Source organism: Hevea brasiliensis, chromosome 18 (assembly GCF_030052815.1).
Source record: "Hevea brasiliensis isolate MT/VB/25A 57/8 chromosome 18, ASM3005281v1, whole genome shotgun sequence".
NCBI lineage: Eukaryota > Viridiplantae > Streptophyta > Magnoliopsida > Malpighiales > Euphorbiaceae > Hevea > Hevea brasiliensis.
The window spans coordinates 34,436,092-34,455,703 of record NC_079510.1 but is presented as its reverse complement, the minus strand read 5'-3'; the positions used below and the strand labels follow the sequence as shown (position 1 = coordinate 34,455,703).

Below are 19,612 nucleotides of genomic sequence, written 5' to 3'. Positions count from 1 at the left end.
ATCTCAATATATTAAAAATATGAAAATATATGATATTTAAGTATAATTTTTTATTTATAAATAAATTTTTATATTTTAATAAATAAATTTTTAAATATTATAATTATTTAAATATATATAGATAATTAAATTTAATTTATTTGACCTACTTTCCCTTTTTTTCTCTATTTTATTAATTTTTCTTTATCCGTATCTCTTATTCTCTCTCTAAAACAGAATTAAAAATAAAATTAAATAAATTATATATAAAATAAAATTTTAAATTGTATATTTTTTTTAAATTTTAAATTATATAGCTCAAAAAATTGGTGTCTTAGAAAATAGAAATCTACTTTTTCAATTAAAAAACAAAAAAATTAAAAAAATGAATAATTAGATTATTCAAAATATTTTCATGTAGCTATCCTAATAAGAGCGTGCTTCTCTTCTCTCCGCTTCTCTGATCTGTCTCCCATGTCTCTTTCTGTTTCTAATTTTACATTTTCTCAACTTTTTTAGGCGTTTATCACCTTCAATCTCATCTGGGTCTCTTCTATTTTATGCTGATTCCTTTTCCAATTTCTAGGGTTTTCTGCTTTTCCCCTTGCGGCTCATTCTTCAACTTGTTTGCCTTTTATAACCTTCAATCCCTAACTGGGTCTTCCCTTCTCTTGTGCTTCTCTTGTTAGGGATAGTTTAATTTCACATACTGTTCACTTGTTTCCATAGCTGGGTACTCTTAGATCTCAAATTTCCTTTCTGGGTATCAACATTTTCGCTATTTCACTACTGTTCTGCTTCATATAGTTCTTAATTGTCACTCGATGTCACAAGGTTATGCAATTGAACTCTATTTCGATCCAGCCCTTGAAAATCAGGTCTTGAAGGCCTGGAACGTGCTAGCTCGACGTCAAATCAGCACCCATCTCATCGAAATCGAGTCACGCCCTCACATAACCCTCTATTCTAGCTCGTTTGCTGAGCCTACAAAGCTTGAATCAATTGTCAAGAACTTTGCCTCAAAGCAGGAGCCATTATCCTTATCTCTCTCTGCAATTGGGGGTCTCCCAAATGATAACAATGTCCTCTTTTTAGCCCCTACGCCTTCACTTTCACTTCTTCAATTTCATTCTCAATTGTATGATGCATTGAAGAAGGAAGGGATTGAGATTACTGAAGATTACCGCCCTGACTCCTGGATTCCTTATTGTGCAGTGGCTCAAGATGTGCCAAAGGCGAGGATAGGAGAGGCATTTTGTGTTTTGAGAGACTTGAAGTTGCCTGTTACAGGGTATGCAATGGATATTGGGTTGGTAGAGTTCTCACCGGTTCGTGAATTATTCTCATTTGTCCTTGGCAATTCAGTAGAAGGATGAGGTTCCTTTTTTTCATTTATATAATGTGTTACTTTGGAAATTTTAGATTTATAATTCGAATGTGTTTTGTTTTACATGAGTTGGTTTTAATGTAGGTTTATATGAATGGTGCTAGTTTACACTTTAGAGCATGGTGGAGAATTTGCATTTTGTGTTTATGGGCATAAGTTGAAAATGATAAATCTATTTATTCATGTTTATCTTATTTTCTGTTTTGGCAACAAGGCATTTTTGTCAAATGTTGTTATTCTTTTTGGCTTGTTATATTTCTTTTTTTTTTCTTTGGTTCTTTATGCTGAGTGCACTGATCATTAAATCAGTCTTTTTTCTTTCCTTCTTTTCCTTCTTTTCCTTCTTTTCTTTTTCTCCAAGTTGATTGCTTAGCATCCGCATGGTAATATTTTGGTACCTAATGGCCCAATGGTTCAGTGTTGCAAGTGTTTGTTAATCAGTTGCATTCAGAGATCTATTATGCAGCCTTTGATTCCCATTCGATGATCTGTTGATTTGCACCACTAGTTGGATCACTTGCCTACTTATGCAAACGCATGATAAGTAATTAATAGTAAATATATTAGTTAGTCCCTCTCAGTCTCCTCTAGACATAACTTAATATATTTACTATTGTAACACTACAGCACTACAGCACAAAGGATGATGCCTGTAACTATATGGGCAAGGGCCTCTCATCAATAGACAATAATTCCTTACTTTTGAATTCTATGTCCTTACTCCACCTTAGGTCGAAGACTCTTTCCACTGCAACAGGCAAAATCCCTCATCAATGGGCAGAGCCAAATCCGCAATAATTGGCAAGACCCCTCACTCCATGAGCTAAGCTTTTACATCATTCTTCTATTTATAGTGTTAATTCTCTCAATCCTTATCTGATTTGGAGTCTCACTCAATTTAGTAATAATACTAAAATAAAAGTTCTACTTTATATAAGAAATATTCATCTATCTTATTTAGAAATATTTCTCCCACTCAAATTAGAAAAAATGTCTCTCCAAATCTCACTAGGATTTTGAGTGATAATTCTAACAATCTCCAAATACATCAACCATTGTATAACTCAAATTATTGGGTGTTATCAAATCATCTAATCTCCATACTTGACCTTGAATCCTTCAAATCTCTATTTTTCAATCTTTATCTTGGGTGTAACTTAATTCTTTTTTCAAAAAATAGTCGCGTCATCAACCATCTTGATTTCACATCAAGAGCTCCACCTAAATTTTCTCTCTCCATCACCTTGAGCTTGCACCACCAATGTTGCATGTGCAACTTTCCACATATCATAATAGCTCCACCTTCAACCAAACTTATTAAGATCATTCGCATGCTCTGATACAAATTTGTTGTGCACTGCGTAAGTGTGTAAATTATAAGGAAATAAAGTAAATATACAAAACACTAATATTTACGTGGTTCACCCTCTCAATATAGGGTTACATCCACGGGCATGCCATCTTTTACTATTAACAAATAATAAATCATCAATTACAAACTCAAAACTATACTACCCATAAACCCAATTACAACCAAAAGAATCCATACTACATAACTGCTCATAGTAAATATATTAGTTAGTCTCTCTCAGTCTCCTCTAGACATAGCCCAATATATTTACTATTACGACACTATACTACAAAGGGTGTCTTTAACTATATGGGCAAGAGCTCTCTTATCAATGGATAAGAATTCCTTCCTTTTGAATTTTATGTCCTTACTCCACTTTAGGCCGAAGTTTATCTCCACTGCAATGGATAAAAGCCCTCATCAATGGGCAGAGCCAAATCCGCAACAATTGGCAAGGCTCTTCTCTACAATGGGCGACAGCCTCTCTCAATGAGATAACCTTTTACAACATTCTCCTATTTATAGTGTTAATTCCTTCAATCCTAATATGATTAGGAGTTCCACTCAATTTAGGAATAATACTAAAATAAGAGTTCTACTCTGTATAGGAAATATTTCTCTATCTTATTTAGGAATATTTCTCATCTCTCCAAATCTCTATAGGATTTTGAGTCATAATTCTAACAATTAAGGAATCACAAAACTGAAATTTAACTAATGAAAACAGAACAAGAAATGGCAGCAGGATGAAGAAGAGAATTCTATTCAAAGAACCTGAAGGATCCAGGTGGAACAAGATACAAACTATCTCCCTCACACCCCAGCAGTATACTAACTGCCTTCAAGCTTACTTAGTTGAAAAGAAATACAAATTTCCATTTCATACCCACCCCTCACTCTTCTACTCAATTACATAGAACTTGGAGCTGTTGCCCCACATGCCTCCCGAATTTTACTCCAACAGAAATTAACTGAGCTGGACAACCAATTGCAATCCTTCCAGAACTTTCTTGCCTCCTCTAGAATACACCATTTTCCTTACACATAGCCAAGGGAATGAAACCCCTGTTTCTATGTGCATTTTTATCATAACATTTCGACTGTAGCCAATACCCCATGTGTGCTTTGGCTTTTTAGATTCTGCTTGATAAGCCTGCTTTTGGAGTGATTTATGATAATTACAATCTTTGGCTGCTGCTGGTAGTCTAATGTTGCTAACAACTTCAATTTTTGGTTGAAAATCCCCCGTTTTCCTGTTGTGTGTGATAAAGAAGGAACCATAGTCAGATCTATGCCTTTTCTCATTTGCGCTCCTTTCTCATTCATCCATGACAATGTGTAATTGCTTTAGGTAAGTATGGAGTTCTGAACCGTCATTCTTGTGTAAGCAGCCTGTGCTTCTGCTTCATTTGAGAAGAATTTGTTGTCTAAAATTTATGTTTCAAACCTGATTATGTCCTCTTCCATAAGCTACATCTGCTGTCTAAATCAAGATGTTACTAGAATTGAACTGTGCATCTCGTTGGGATTTTAATTCTCTATTTTTTATTTTTTTTTACATTAATGACTAAGAAAATGGTGAAATCTGAATATTCACTGCAGGGCACCAAAGGGCTGCAATCCAATTCTACACATGCATACACCCTGAAAAAAAAAAAGAAAAAAGGAAAATTGTTTGCATTAGTGTAGTCAAAAGCGCAAAAAGTGCTTGCTCAGGCGAAAAAGCACAATGATTAATAGGAAAGCGCTTTTACATATGGTAAGTGAAGTGCATTTAGCGAAGTGAGGGATCTTTTACGCTTGAAGTGCAAGGCACAAAAAAAGCACAAAGAGCCTCAACTTCAAAGCCAATGTTGGATGATGTTGAGATTGATTTAGATAAAGGTTTTGATGGAAATGGGATCTTATTTTGGATATGAGGATGAAAGTGTTAAGGACTTTAATGGAAAATTTAGTAGGTCATGACTATGAATTTGAATGCTAAAAGCTTTTGGATGTTTGATGATTTCTCAAGGGTTTAAATTTTATACGGGGGATTTATTTTCTTTGCATATTGTTAGTTAAATTTTTGATAATTTTGTGCTTCCTTCAATGATGCGAGCACTTATTTTTGCGCTTTAAACGATGAGGTGATGCATCACTTTAAATGTGTTTTATGCTTTTAACTACCTAGGTCCGCATGATGGGATTCTGCAGGATCTGAAGCAGCGTGATTATTAATGTGATATTACCCCTGAACCAAATCGTAGACTTTAAACTAGCCATCTATAAGAGCAGAGGAATTTTCTCTGCTTCATGGTCATTGATTTCCTATATTGCATCTTTCTAGTTTTATACGTGTATTATTTTACATCATCTTCTAAAGTAGAGTTGGAATGCTAATCTTGACGCAGGTTTTGCTCACCACTTAAGTGAGACATACATCCCTCCTGAAATTGGCATTGTTGGCGCCATTCAATTATGGAGGCTATTTGGTCCTGGGTTTGATACCAAGGACGTGACATTATCTGTTAAAGAACTTAAAATCCAAATCCAAAAATCCCAATTACCAAATCACCCTGCTGGTGTCATTTCGCTTATAGAAAGCTTGGTTTGGTTGTGGGTCAGAACATTGTGAACCGATCACCAAGAAATCCCAACCACCACATCAACTGAATTCGCTTTTCATCTTATCTGGGTATATTTTTTGGTTGTCGTGGAATTGACCGGCTGGAAGCCATTTTCCTTTGCCCTGGTTATACTTGATAGCAATTGCCAACATGTACCAACGTTGTCTATATTGTTATTGGTATTGTTAGTTGATTTTACAGGCTACCGTGCATTGTCTAATACACTTACCATTTATTTTGATTCTATTTAAGGTAAGCTTGGAATGCTTTTCCTCCCATAGAATTAGTTTGGTCTACATAGCGAGGTTCTTTACAATGTGATGACGATGAGTACCATTTTTCTTCCTTGTGGCTCTAATTTTAGACGCTTTATCTGAACTGTTGAAATATGGGGACAGAAACTAATTGTCATCTGTAAATGTTCAGATTAGAGATTTTATAATTTTCTGGAAACACAACCAATCCATACTGTATCCAAAGGTGAATCAGACTGGCAGGCTGCACCAATTTTAGTGCAGAACTGAGGTCCGTGACCTTAATTTTCAGTCATGAGCTCTATGGTCATTCTTTCACCGAAAGGACTTGTCCTATGGCTGCTTCCTTCAGTGTCACAAAGCCCATTCTCAAAATGGGATGGTGAGTGTCCTTAACAGTGTGACTATACCCTTGCATTCATGCAGTGATTAATGTGACCCAGTGCAGCTCCTAATGCCATACTAACAGCAAAGTTCACACCTCGATAAGCGACATTTGGTCCATTGCAGTTAAGGCTATGCATGATTCTTGGAAATCAAATCAAATTAAAGAATCATTCTGAACGAATATTGAACAAAAGTTTTTTTTATATTTTGTTTAGGTTTTAATTTTTTATTAAGAACTAAATCAAAATTGAACCGAAATCAAATTAAAATTGTACTAAATCGAAAGTGAACTAAAAACTAAATTTATTCATATGTTTTTTTTTATTTTTTTTAGATGTTTTATATTCTTTCAAAATATATATATATATATATATATATATATATATATATATATATATAATTATATATATATATATGAACTAAATAAACTTAATGTTATATTTTATTTCTTTATATTTTCTTAATATTTTAATTATATGTAAATTAAATTACCTTTGTAATTATTAATTATAAATATATTATTATATTATATATATGTTAATTATTAATTATATTTATATTTTATAGTTAAGTATTACATAATTAACAAATAGTTAAAATATATATTATATGATATACTTATAATATTATATTATATAATATATTTAATCTTAAATTATATATATATTTTATAGTTAAAAATTATATAATTTAAAAATAATTATAGAATATATTATGTATTAATAATCCAATTTAAAATTTAAATACTAATTTAAATATAATTTTTTTAATTGAAAATCATACTTAACCGAAACCGAACAATGAGAAATCAAATTAGAACTATACCAAAATTTTGATTTGGTTTCAATTCTTAGGTAGACTTCAAACCAAATTGAAATCGCACACCTCTAATTGCAGTGGACACATTTAAATGTAGAAAAGGAATTTTAGTAAGATTTTATAAATTTTGAACTTTCTATTAAATCAAATGCAAATTGTTCAAATTTAAATCACATTTGCTATGTTCAGCAAGAATTCAAGCAAGTCCAGCCATAAAATTTTGTCAAGCTTTTATTAATTTTAAATTTTAAATTTTGTTTCATTAAAGTTGTATACAAATATTGATTTTAGAATTTTCAGGTTTTGAATTTGATTTTTAATTGAAATTAAGTTAATTAAATATTTTTTTTATAAGTTGAATTTGAATAATATAGTATTGTAATATTCTCTTATTTCGTTTAATTTTAATTTATTTTAAAAATTAAATTCAAATTTCTTAAATCAGTCAAAACAAGGAAGAAATGGCAGTCGAGTCTCCCTTCTCAATGAGAGTTCTTCATTTCTCTCTTCTCCCTAGCCTTCGATAATCAGATCTGTGGCTATTCTTTGCCCTTAAAGGTAGGGGACAGCTCATTCCCATCCGAAAGGGTGGATTCTTTCCTCTCCCTTCTAATTTGGCGGTATATAGCTTTGCATTGAGTATTACTGGTCTTATAATTTCGTTGTGAAGGATCTTTTAAGATCTTCTATGGATGATTGTGCAGAAGTCCTCTCCTCAAGCTTGCCTTGCGTTCATTTGTCTACAGTTTTTAAGCTTCTTGGAGAGGATTTTAATGTCCATCTATGTATGATATTGGGTTCCCAGTTGGCTAGTAACTCAAGGATTATGATGGAGCTGCTTCTATTGGCCATCAGTTTTCCTTCAGGCTATAGGAGATTGAGATGCCTAAACTCTGCCATTACCTTCCCAGCTTGTCCAAGACCTTCGTGGTCATAGTTCTCTTCTCCATCAGTCGCTTATTTCTGAGCTTGACGTTTTAATGAGGCGGATGCAGTGGAAATGGGAAGCTCTGCTTGCCTTGCTTCAGGATTGTCTTTAAAGCAATGCATGTTACCAAAGAGATGCAGTGAAAATGGAAAGCTCTGCTTGCTTTGCTTCAGGATGGTGGATTTTGTTAATCTTTTCGGAAAGGGAAACTTTATGAATATTTTATTTGCAATAAAGTAATTTTTATTTTGTAAATAATTATTATTTAAATTAATTAATAATAATAATAATTCAGTAAAAGTAACAGGCTAAATAAAATAATACTAAAATGCACCTTATATAAAAAGTATTTATGTTAGAAAGATTTTATGATAATTTTATTTTTAACAAAATAAATATTACTTTATTAATAACCACTATAAATGAATGAAATAAAACTGCATCCTAATACTAATAACATCAAATAAAAACAAAATATTTGTAAAATTTACATTATTATTATTATTATTATTATTATTATTATTATTAGAATAAAATTGCTGTTCAAATATAGATTTCACGAAAAAGTTCATGAGATCCTCCGTTCACACTTCTCTTATAACCTACATTAATTTGGATTAATTTGTTATTCACTTAATAATACAGTGATTATTTTATGTTTATGATATTTTTTACTAGCTTTCATATTTAGAATAAAAAATTTTAATTTTTTTTAATTTAAAAAAATTATTTTTAAAGAAATAAAAATTAAATATAATTATAAGAAAATTGAATTAAATTTTTTTAAAAAAATAATTATTTCAGACCAAGCCTAACAGTTCATGATGTCATCTTGCTTTAGGATTTCGTTTTGTGCTTTTTGAACATACCGTTTTTATGGGTAAAATTTGCAGATGCCGATGATTTTTTTATTCTTATCTACGTCACATTCAAAACGTTTATTTAAACTAAATCATTTGTAAAAAAAAAATAAAATAAAGTCATACATAATTCTATTCCTTCTAAAATGAAAATTTTTTAAAATTAAAAAAAAATAAATTATTTCATTCTAAATATAAATTAATAAAAAAATAATTAAATTGAGTTCTTGTAAAATTTTATATTCTTTATATTCCAAACAACAGAACAAAGCAGCGAGGCGATTCACTCTTAACGTCTCTTCAAGGAAAGCGAAACACAAAGAAAGGAATAGGATGATCAGCGGCAAACCACCACATCTCTCAGCTATTAGCACACTTGGGTGATTCTCCACTGTTCTTTGGTTTTCCAAGAAACAAGTCCAGAGAGTGGTTCTCAAGTTTTCCTTGGAACATTTTCTTCTGAAAAATAACCCCATTTTTTCTAGAAAGGGAGTTGATTCAGACATTCAAATGGGCACGACAAATAGAAAGCGTTCCAGCAAACTGCTACCCATGGCCTAGGTTTCCTGTCCTCATTTTTCGTTATTACAGCAAGCAACAGATGCTGTTTTAAGTTGTCACATAGATGGTTATGCAACACAAAGTAGAATGTTACCATAAAGCATCCAATCAGGTCATCATTCTACTAGAGATGCAACATGTAATATTGATCCAGGTCAAGATTTCGAATGCATCAAATCCATAATAAAGTTATATCAGTTTGTTAACTAGACAAGGTACATGTCATGGACAACATCAGATTTAAACAACAAATGCCTACCATCATTGGCTTGAACAGGAACTACAAGAGGCCTACCAATTCAATAACTGAAATCCACTTCTCAGTCGTGGTCTGCATCTTCTATGTCTTCATCCTCCGGGACACCTCGAAGATAGAGAACATTGTTGCACCTACAGGGTTTTTTTTTTTAAATAATAATAATAAAAGAACAAAATAATTTGTAAGTCTTCTGGAGCCAAAAAAAGAAAAAAAGAATTCTAATGATTTCACACAAATTTGTCATGCTAAGATTAACACATTTAAGAGGAGTTGTGTTAACATTTTAATTCTCACCTGAAGGGGGGCGCCTAGCCTCGATGTCTATTTTTCACAATACACTATATGTAAATTCCCAAATACCCATCCAACACCAATAACTTCACAATACTAAAACAGCCTCTCTTGTTTATCATTGACAGATAGATTAAAGCTTGTTATTTTAGTCATAACTCACACAGGAGGTTCTCAAGTTCTTTAATTTGTTTTTAAGATTTCCATAAACCTTGTCTTGTGTATTACTTCATACTTTGCAGGTTGCAGCCTCCTAGTACCCTGTAGTCCTTTTTCTTTGCTTATCAAGATGGAGACTAACAGAACATCACATCAGAAATTCAGGATTCTATCAGCAGTACAAGTACAAGAAAACTACAAACTTATTAATTATTATTTGCCTCCATAAGTAACTAAAGATTTAGTAGATTAACTACTCTCATGTAACTTCAACCTATTTCCATCGATCTTCATTTCATCCAGTGGCGGAATTAGGGGAACAGGGGCCATGGGACCCCTAACCCAAAAGAACTCCTTGGAACCTCTCCTTGTATGAATTAATGCTGCCCCCATTAATTGGATTAATGTTACTCCTAACCCACAACTCAACTCAACTAAGCCTTTATCCCAAAAATTTGGGGTCGGCTATATAGATTCGCTTTCTCCACTCTGAACGATTTTGGGTTAAATCCTCAGAAATGTGTAATGCTTCTAGGTTATGTTGTACTACTCTCCTCCAAGTCAATTTAGATCTACCCCTTTTTTTCTTTCTATCCTCTAACCTAATGTACTCTACTTGTCTAACAGGAGTCTCCGTATGTCTACGCTTCACATGACCAAACCACCTCAATCTCCCTTCTCTCAACTCCTAACCCACACTAAAATATTTTTTTTCTAATATTCAAGTGAAATTATTCTTCAAAATCTTATCTTGCCCTATTTTATAATTCAAATTCATAATTAAGTAAACATTTCAGCCCATCAAAATTAATAATTTCATTCTACTTTTCATTTTCATTCTATTCCATAATTAAAATTGATAATTTCATTTTATAGGGTATTTATTAAGTTTTGATATTTAGTAAAATAGATGGAAAATTTGACGAAAATTTTTATTAATTTTTAACTACTTTTGTGTTATTTTTGTAATTATATGCATGTGCAAAATGTGAATTTATAAAAGTTTTCATAAAATTTTAAGTTTTACTTTTGTAATTATGTGTATGTTTAAATTGTGAACTAATAAAATTTTAAGTTAGTAAAATTAAGACGATAATATCATGAGTAAAAAAATAAAATTATTGATACGTATTTTATGAAAAGGGATTCTGAAAATTTAAAAGCTACTATTTTAACTCTAACAGATAGTGACTATTCAATTTTCAGGAGAGTAACAAATTATTAGATCTTGGCCTCCCTAATGTCAATTTCTGATTCTACCACTGACTTCAACTAAAAGAAATTTGAGGTTTAACACCCATGCCCTGTACGAAATGTTCATACCAGGAGGCATTTAGTTATAAGGTACCTGATCAGAATCTCTCCAAGATTTCCAGTGAATTGACCGTCAATATATTCTTCAGTGTTACCCAGCTGCATATCAGAATTCAATAATTGTAAAAGGTTACAAACAATGTATACCAAAGAGGAGAAATAGTCGAAATTACACATAAAGAAACTCCAACAGATTGTGAAAGATTGTATTTCACTTAAGTTACATGGGATAATGGTAAGAAAGTAGGAAACTAAGATTAAAAAATTAATTGATACAAGTAAATTGAGGCAGGACCTGTAGATTCATGTATGAATCCACTGAAGCAAGAAAACCTGAAAGGGCAACCAGTTGAAATAATGAACAATAAGTTTGAAATTACTAAGAAAAAGAAGAAAAAGATAAGGTAGACTTGCCTTTGTATTCCATTCCCCACTTGAGTTTTACGATAACAGTCTTCCCAGTCAAGTTGTTCAAGAAAGGCTTAGGATTAACTGGTATGGTCTGCAATATTCAATGTAAAGCTATCAACCAGCAAGATCATACAAAAATCTTTTCTCTTATTCAGAAAGCAGAATAGAACAGGAATCAAGAACCCAGCGCAAGAAAATAAACTCCAAACCACCTTCACCCCCCCTCCCCCCCCCCCCCACCCCCTTTCTTCTTTTTTTCCATCTTTTATGCAAGAACAATTAAAGCAATTAAAAGAGTAAGAGAATGCTATGAAAGAAAGACAAGGAGACGAGCATTCAATACTTACAGCCATGGAGGGCAAAAGAGAAGCAGAGAAAGGCTGATCAAGGTAATAAAATTGCTTTAAGCTAGAATTTCTGGAAGGGCCATAAACTTGTGTCACAAATCTGAATTGTAAAATAATCATATTTTACAAATTATGTGAAATAGACTTGCAAAAGTATAGCTATATACATTAAAAGACAAATAAACTTGTTAAGAACAAAATTCAACGAAATCTCCCTTTAAGAGATTACATCTACAAACACTACAGTCATTAATACTTTCAACCATAATATTTACTCAAACCTTACATTTACAAAATTAAACTTCACGAGTGACGAACAACACATCAAAAATACTATATTAAAACATGAGTTTATCACGAAAATTTGAATTGAAATTTCTTCGAGCTCTTATCCACATAAATCCTATAATGCTAGCCCAAATCAGACCATGTGACTAAACTTCTCCTCTGAACCTTAGGCTCTGGAAGTACTAGAAGTTGACATTTTTCACTAACTAATTATACAAACACAGCAGAAACGCAATCATAGACATTAAAAAATTATATAAGTAAAAGAATGAATGATGTGGCTAGCAAAACAGACTATGAGGAATGTATTGACAAATTGGCATTAATGGATTAAAGAAAAAAAAAGGTAACATTTCATGTCTAGAAAATACGCAAAGCCATAGAATTTGACATCTTCAGCTAAAATTTCAAGTTACAGCAGCGAATTCAAAAAAAAAAAAAAAAAAAGAAAATTTTAGTAATTAGCATGAACTTAAGCCAAAAAGGTCCCCGAATTGAACATAACCCTCAACCCAAAATCCCCAAAGTTTACAAACAAAATGCAAAACCAATCGAAATTATTGAAAGAAAAAAAGGCTTTAAATCAACTCAAAGCAAAGGAAACACCACAATACCAATTGAGCAAGAAAGCAACCAAGAAACAGAAATAAGAGCAAATATTAAGAGAGGAGAAATAGACCAGAGGTCGCCTCGCCGATATTGTTGATCTGCTAGCTCTGAAACTAAAACCCCGCTCCGCTTCCCTAATTTTTCCTCGGCTTTTGCATACATTATCTTAGCACCAAAACGCAGCGTTTAATTTTAGAGAGCACGGTTTGCTTTGTTATATTGTTTTAAAATATTTTTAATCATTGAAAAATAAATAAAAAATATTATAACATTAGAATTTAATGCAAACCAAATTTAATTTTTATTACTCATAAACGAAATTTACACCTTTAGTAGGCTAACACTCTAAATATGTCACGACCCAACCTATGGACCGGACCGGCACTAGGACCTGGACCGGCATAAAGGTCCCAAGGCCTGTAGTAAGCCTCACTATTCTCAAATCCATAACCAATGCCCAAAAACTTAGGCCCAATATGTAAATAAAATTAAATAAAATAAAATATTTTTATTCGGATCAACCCAACCCGATAACATCAAAAAATGAAGTCAGGGGAACCCCGCTCAACTCTGTTATCATCACTTACAAATTATTTGAATACCATACAAATCTTCATTTATTAATCTCAAAAATTTAAATTAACGTAATTTTTAACAAGGTCCACACTATTACTAACACATGCGGAGTTCTATATTTTAAATTTTGAAAAATAATAAAACAATTAAATAATCGACGTTAAACCTGCAAGAAAGAAAGCAGGTTGCTCTGTAAAAGAACTCCTCCTGTAACCTAAAAAAATAGGTGAATAGGAGTGAACGTTCGACTCAGAGAGTAAAATACCAATTTTAACCGTAATCTCTATAGCTATCTAAAGTTAATGCACCCTGTAGAGAGAAATGTAACATCGTCAATATTTTCACGTCATAACAGCAAAAAGGTAATTTGGAGCACTCACACACCCAACACTGTCAAACAATACATATATGGAAACTAATCCCCTATATAGCCCTCTTAATCCAACCTGTGCCAGTGAAGAACTCAAGCCGGACTTTCGCTTAATAAATCAAATCGGGGTCCTAGCGAAGAACTCAAGCCGTGTCTATCCCGAAGGACTGGGTCTCAGTGAAGATCTCAAGCCGTGTCTACCCATCCTGTCCATAGCCAACACCATACCACACGCACGCCAACTCACGCACACTGCTCCAAATTACCACAACAACATCTATGGCACTTCAACATTTATAAATGCAATGTAAAACGTGTCTAGTATTTAACTACATAGATACATATAAGTGATGCATAGACATGCTTGAACATATAATAATATCGAAATTACAATTAAAATTAATATTTTACTCACAGTACACCGAGAATTATTGTAGCTGCTGGATGGAGGAAAATAGCTGACATCGATCACCTAATAATTAAATTATAAATTTATTAGTACTAAGTTAAAATAAAACTCTTAAGAGGTAACAGACAGCCTAATTTATGCCGAAAATCCAGTAGAGTTTTCCCTATACCTGGGACATACCCAACCTGAAAAAAGGCTTCAAAATACACTTTTATATCTGCTAATCACACAATCACAACTCAATCACATCACAAGGCCCCTCCTGGGCCCACCAAACAGTCAATAATCCATAATTTGGAAAATTATAATTTAGCCCCCATAACTAGTCCTTTTGCAAAAACTACCCAAACTAAATTATAAGTGATGTGGACTATGGATAGGACGGGTAGACACGGCTTGAGATCTTCACTGGGACCCGGTCCTTCGGGGTAGACACGGCTTGAGTTCTTCGCTGGGATCCCGATTTGGTTATTAAGTGGAAGTCCGAGCTGAGTTCTTCGCTGGCACAGTTGGAATTAAGAGAGCTGTATAGGGGATCAGCTCCCATATATATTATGATTGATATTATCGGGTGCGTGAGTGCTCCAAATTGCCTTTTTGATGTTATGATGTGAAATTATTGCTGGTGTTGCATTTTACTCTACATGGTGCATTAGTTTTAGATAGTTATAGAGATTATGGTTAAAATTGATATTTTGCTCTCTGAGTCGAACGCTCACTCCTGTTCAATATTTTTTTCAGGCTACAGGAGGATTTTATTGTGGTTAACCTGCTTTTCTCCTTCGCAGGTTGTTTATCAATATTTGTGTAATTTTATTTACTCCTAAAATTTTCGCATGTGTTAGAAGTATTTATTTGATTTTGGTCTGTAATATTATTACCATGTTGGACCTGTAAACGTATAATAATATGCATGTTTGATGGACTAGATGAGGGAGCTGAGCTCCCATATGTTTTTATGATGATATGAGTATGTGGAGGGTGAGCTGAGCTCCCCTATTGAGTATTTACCGTGTTTACAGGTCGGGTGAGTCAAAAACTCCCCGTTGGTAGGTCCATTTTATGGCCGGACTCTGTCCAGTTGATTTCTTGAAATTGGGCCCAAATGGGCCTTAGAGTTGAGTTAAGTGAATAGTTAGGCTTACTACGGGTCTCGGGGGCTTTAGGCTGGCCCAGGTCCTAGTGCCGGTCCGACCCATAGGTTGGGTAGAAACCCTACAACTCTAGAATGCCCTTTGTCGGTAGCTACCCCACTTAGTGACAACATAGATGTAGATATGGTTTTTCCGGGTAGCCCAGTAGTAGTGGATGGAAAGATCCTCCCAGCAGACTTGGTTCCTTTACCAGTAATGGATTTTGATATAATTTTGGGGATGGATTGGTTGGCAACTCATTATGCCACCTTAGACTGCAGGAACAAAAAGGTGTATTTCCACATACCTGGTGTGGAAGAGTTTAGCTTTGATGGTGACAGGAGCGTGGCTCCATATAACTTGGTGTCAGCAATTAGTGCTAGAAAAATGTTGAGGCGTGGATGCCAAGGGTATTTGGCATTGGTGAGAGATACATCTGTAGAAGGTGTCAACATGGAGAATGTTCCTGTTGTCAGAGAATTTATGGATGTCTTCCCTGAAGAGCTTCCAGGGTTGCCACCAGAAAGGGGAATAGAGTTCTGCATTGATTTTGTTCCGGATACAAACCCCACATCAATGCCACCTTACAGGATGGCCCCAGCAGAATTGAAAGAGTTAAAGGAGCAACTACAGGAGCTGTTGGACAAAGGTTTCATACGTCCGAGCACTTCACTCTGGGGTGCTCCTGTTCAATTTGTAAAAAAGAAAGATGGTTCATTGAGATAGTGTATTGACTATAGACAGCTGAACAAGGTGACTGTGAAGAACAAGTATCCACTTCTTCGGATCGATGATCTGTTTGATCAGCTCCAAGGGGCAAGATTCTTTTCCACGATAGACCTGCGATCAGGCTACCATCAGTTGAGAATCAGGAATGAGGACGTGTCCAAAACGGCATTCAGGACAAGATATGGTCATTATGAGTTGTTGGTGATGTCTTTTGGACTCACTAATGCACCAGCAGCCTTCATGGACTTGATGAATAAGGTGTTCAAACCATTTTTGGACCGTTTTGTCATCGTATTCATAGATGACATTTTGGTATGCTCTCGGACCGAGGAGGAACACGTGTGGCACTTGAGAATGGTGTTGCAGACTTTGAGGGAGCACCAGCTATATGCCAAATTTTCAAAATGTGAATTTTGGCTAGAAAGCATCTCATTTTTTGGGACACGTGGTTTCTAGTGACGGCATTCAAGTGGATCCCAAGAAAATTGAAGCTGTAACTGATTGGCTTAGGCCTACAACAGTCACTGAGGTACGAAGTTTTCTGGGTCTAGCTGGCTACTATAAGCGTTTTGTGCAAGATTTTTCCAGGATAGCGGCTCCTCTAACTAAGTTAACTCGGAAGAATGTTCCATTCATTTGGACAAATGACTGTGAGAAGAGCTTCCAGAAGCTTAAGGAGTGTCTAACCACCGCCCCTGTGTTGACACTACCTATGAGTGGTGAAGAATACACCATGTACTGTGACGCCTCCAGAGTTGGCCTAGGGTGTGTTTTGATGCAGAATGGAAAGGTAGTGGCTTATGCTTCAAGACAGCTAAAGAGGCATGAGCAGAACTACCCCACCCATGATTTGGAAATGGCGGCTGTAGTCTTTGTACTAAAGATCTGGAGACACTACCTGTATGGTGAAGTGTGTGAGATATACACCGACCACAAGAGTTTGAAGTACATCTTCCAACAGAGGGATTTAAACTTGAGACAGAGGAGATGGATGGAGCTTCTGAAAGACTATGATTGCACCATCCAATACCACCCTGGGAAAGCCAATGTAGTAGCAGATGCTTTGAGCAGAAAATCTTCTGGCAGTTTGACGCACATTTCAGCAGAGAATAGACCGTTAATTCAGGAGGTACATGAGTTGATGGATCAAGGTTTAATCCTAGATCTTTCAGATGAGGGGGTATTGCTGGCTCATTTTTCAGTGAGGCCAGACTTGAGAGATAGAGTTAGAGTTTCCCAGCACAGAGACCAACAATTGATGAGGATCATAGAAAAAGTACAGCAAGGTGAAGGTGGTGAGTTTGGATTTGCCAATGATGGCACCCTAGTGCAGGGTTCTAGGATATGTGTGCCCGATGTGGACAATCTCAGAAATGAAATCATGCAAGAGGCACACTATACACTGTACAATGTTCACCTAGGCTCCACCAAGATGTGCCATGATGTGAAGGATAGCTATTGGTGGAATGGCATGAAGAGAGACATAGCAAACTTTGTGTCCAAGTGCTTGACTTGTCAGAAGGTGAAGTTTGAACACCAGAGACCGTCTGGGAAGCTGCAGGAGCTCCCTATCCTAGAATGGAAGTCGAAAATGATCACTATGGATTTTGTGACTGGGTTGCCTCGTACCATGCGAGGATATGATTCCATATGGGTAATTATAGACCGCTTAACCAAATCAGCTCACTTCTTGCCTGTGAAGACTACATATTCTGTGGCACAGTATGCCTGGCTCTACATCCGAGAAATAGTCAGATTGCATGGAGTTCTGGCTTCCATAATATCTGACAGAGGGCCCCAGTTCACTTCTCGGTTTTGGAGGAAGTTGCAGGAGGCACTTGGCACACAGTTGAACTTTAGTACGGCTTTCCACCCTCAGACAGACGGACAGTCCGAAAGGACAATCCAAACATTGGATGACATGCTTCGCATGAGTGTTTTGGATTTTGGAGGTCAATGGGATGATCAGCTAGCTTTGGTGGAGTTTGCCTACAACAACAGTTACCATTCCAGCATAGGGATGGCACCCTATGAGGCACTATATGGAAGAAAGTGTAGGTCTCCTCTGTGTTAGACGGAAATGGGAGAAGCGAAGGTGCATAATGTAGATCTAGTACAGTACACTTCAGAAGTAGTTCCTTTAATCAGGGAACGATTGAAAACAGCTTTCAGTAGGCAGAAGAGTTATGCAGACCCCAGACGGAGGGATGTGGAGTTTGCAGTAGGCGACTATGTATTCCTGAAGGTTTCTCCGATGAAGGGAGTGATGAGATTTGGAAAGAATGGCAAGTTGGCACCTCGGTATATTGGACCTTTTGAGGTTACTGATAGAGTTGGAGCAGTTGCCTACCGGTTGGAGCTACCACCCAACCTTTCTCACGTTCATCCCGTATTTCACATCTCCATGCTCAGGAAATACATTCCAGATCCTTCTCATGTACTACAGCCGGAGGTAATAGAGCTAAAGGAGAATTTAACATTTGAGGAGCAACTTGTAGCCATAGTGGACTACCAAGTGAGACAGCTAAGATCAAAACAGATCCCTATGGTTAAGGTCTTGTGGAGGAGCCAGTCAGTGGAAGAGTACACCTGGGAGTCAGAACGGGACATGCATAGCAAGTACCCTTATCTGTTCAATGTATAATCATGTACTTTATTATGCCTTGTGTAAAATTCGAGGACGAATTTTCTGTAAGGGGGGAAGAATGTAACACCCCAAAATTTTAAATTTTATTATTTTATGAGCATTTTTGGTATTTTAATTTTATTTAAATTTTAGGAATTTTTTTGAGATTTTTTGGATTTTAAAAATCGGGTTCGATTTTCTGAAAATATAAACTTTGATGATTTTTAAAAATTAATTTAAAGACCACGTGGCAAAACTAAAAATATATTTGGAATCTACGTATTTTTCTGAGTTTTCTGAAAATTTTTCGAAATTTTTGGACCTCGTTTTCGGTCCCGAGACAGAGTAAAAATTCAAAATTTTGTATTCCGAATCGAACCGGCCGAATCGAACCTGACCGGATTGGACCGGTCGAATCGGACCGGCTCCTTTTTCTTCTTCTCTTTTCTTCCGCGCGTCCCGACCTCCTCCCCTTCTCTCTCTCTTTTCTCTCTCTTTTCTCTCTCCTCCCTCCTCCTCTTGCCGCGCTGCCACCTCCCCTGCCTTTCCACCTCGCCGTGCGCCTCAGCCTCCCCACGGCCGGCCCGAAACAACGCGCAGTGCACGCGCGACTCCTCGGCTTCCCGGCCAAAATCCGGTCGATCCGGCCACCAATTGGACCGGGTCTTGTGTCTAACATCATCTACTCGTCGAGAGCTTTCCATAGACACTAAGAACACCGAAATCTATCTAGCGGTTTGTCCAATTTTTGCCCGGGAAGTTTTAGCCCATTTTGACTTTCGGGCTAGATTTCTCGCAAACCGTGAATCCCACGAGAAAACCGAGAGTACCAGAGCGCTCCACTCGTCGAGAGCTTCGCAGGGATATAAATTTTAAAATTTTTCGACACCGTTTTTCGGTGGGTCCCACGAAACTTCGCAGTGTCTTTTCGAGCATTAAATGAGCTTAGAAAATTC

The 19,612-nt window shown here is 35.5% G+C and overlaps 2 protein-coding genes across 5 annotated transcripts; one reads left to right on the top strand and one right to left on the bottom strand.

Moving 5' to 3' along the window:
• Nucleotides 1–374: 374 nt before the first annotated feature.
• Nucleotides 375–5,582, top strand: LOC110659233 (uncharacterized). 3 transcript variants are annotated; one of them, XR_009146027.1, is made up of 3 exons: nt 375–1,356; nt 4,891–5,015; nt 5,111–5,582. XR_009146027.1 is itself a non-coding variant. In XM_021817100.2 (2 exons), the coding sequence occupies exon 1, from the start codon at nt 804–806 to the stop codon at nt 1,353–1,355; it is 552 nt and encodes a 183-aa protein (XP_021672792.1). In that variant the 5' UTR covers nt 375–803; the 3' UTR covers nt 1,356; nt 5,111–5,582. The 3 variants fall into 3 exon arrangements, 2 of the variants coding, with proteins under 2 accessions (XP_021672792.1, XP_021672793.1); XM_021817100.2 differs by lacking the exon at nt 4,891–5,015; XM_021817101.2 differs by lacking the exon at nt 5,111–5,582 and having other exon boundaries at nt 4,891–5,019.
• Nucleotides 5,583–9,254: 3,672 nt separating this feature from the next.
• Nucleotides 9,255–13,024, bottom strand: LOC110659231 (probable small nuclear ribonucleoprotein F). 2 transcript variants are annotated; one of them, XM_021817095.2, is made up of 6 exons: nt 12,884–13,024; nt 11,917–11,986; nt 11,573–11,660; nt 11,454–11,491; nt 11,193–11,257; nt 9,255–9,525 (listed from the first exon to the last, which is right to left on the bottom strand). In XM_021817095.2, the coding sequence occupies exons 2-6, from the start codon at nt 11,920–11,922 to the stop codon at nt 9,456–9,458; spliced, it is 267 nt and encodes an 88-aa protein (XP_021672787.1). In that variant the 5' UTR covers nt 11,923–11,986; nt 12,884–13,024; the 3' UTR covers nt 9,255–9,455. The 2 variants fall into 2 exon arrangements, with proteins under 2 accessions (XP_021672787.1, XP_021672789.1); XM_021817097.2 differs by having other exon boundaries at nt 11,917–12,016; nt 12,884–13,007.
• Between the last annotated feature and the right edge of the window lie 6,588 nt (nt 13,025–19,612).

Bases quoted from the DNA above. Each gene is read 5' to 3' on its own strand.
- LOC110659233 (XM_021817100.2), top strand. From the start codon at position 804: ATGTCACAAGGTTATGCAATTGAACTCTATTTCGATCCAGCCCTTGAA.
- LOC110659231 (XM_021817095.2), bottom strand. The intron at 11,492-11,572 runs GCAAGTCTACCT...TTGCCCTTTCAG, and splicing joins GTGGGGAATGGAATACAAAG to GTTTTCTTGCTTCAGTGGAT. The intron at 9,526-11,192 runs GTACCTTATAAC...AAAACCCTGTAG, and splicing joins CTTGGAGAGATTCTGATCAG to GTGCAACAATGTTCTCTATC.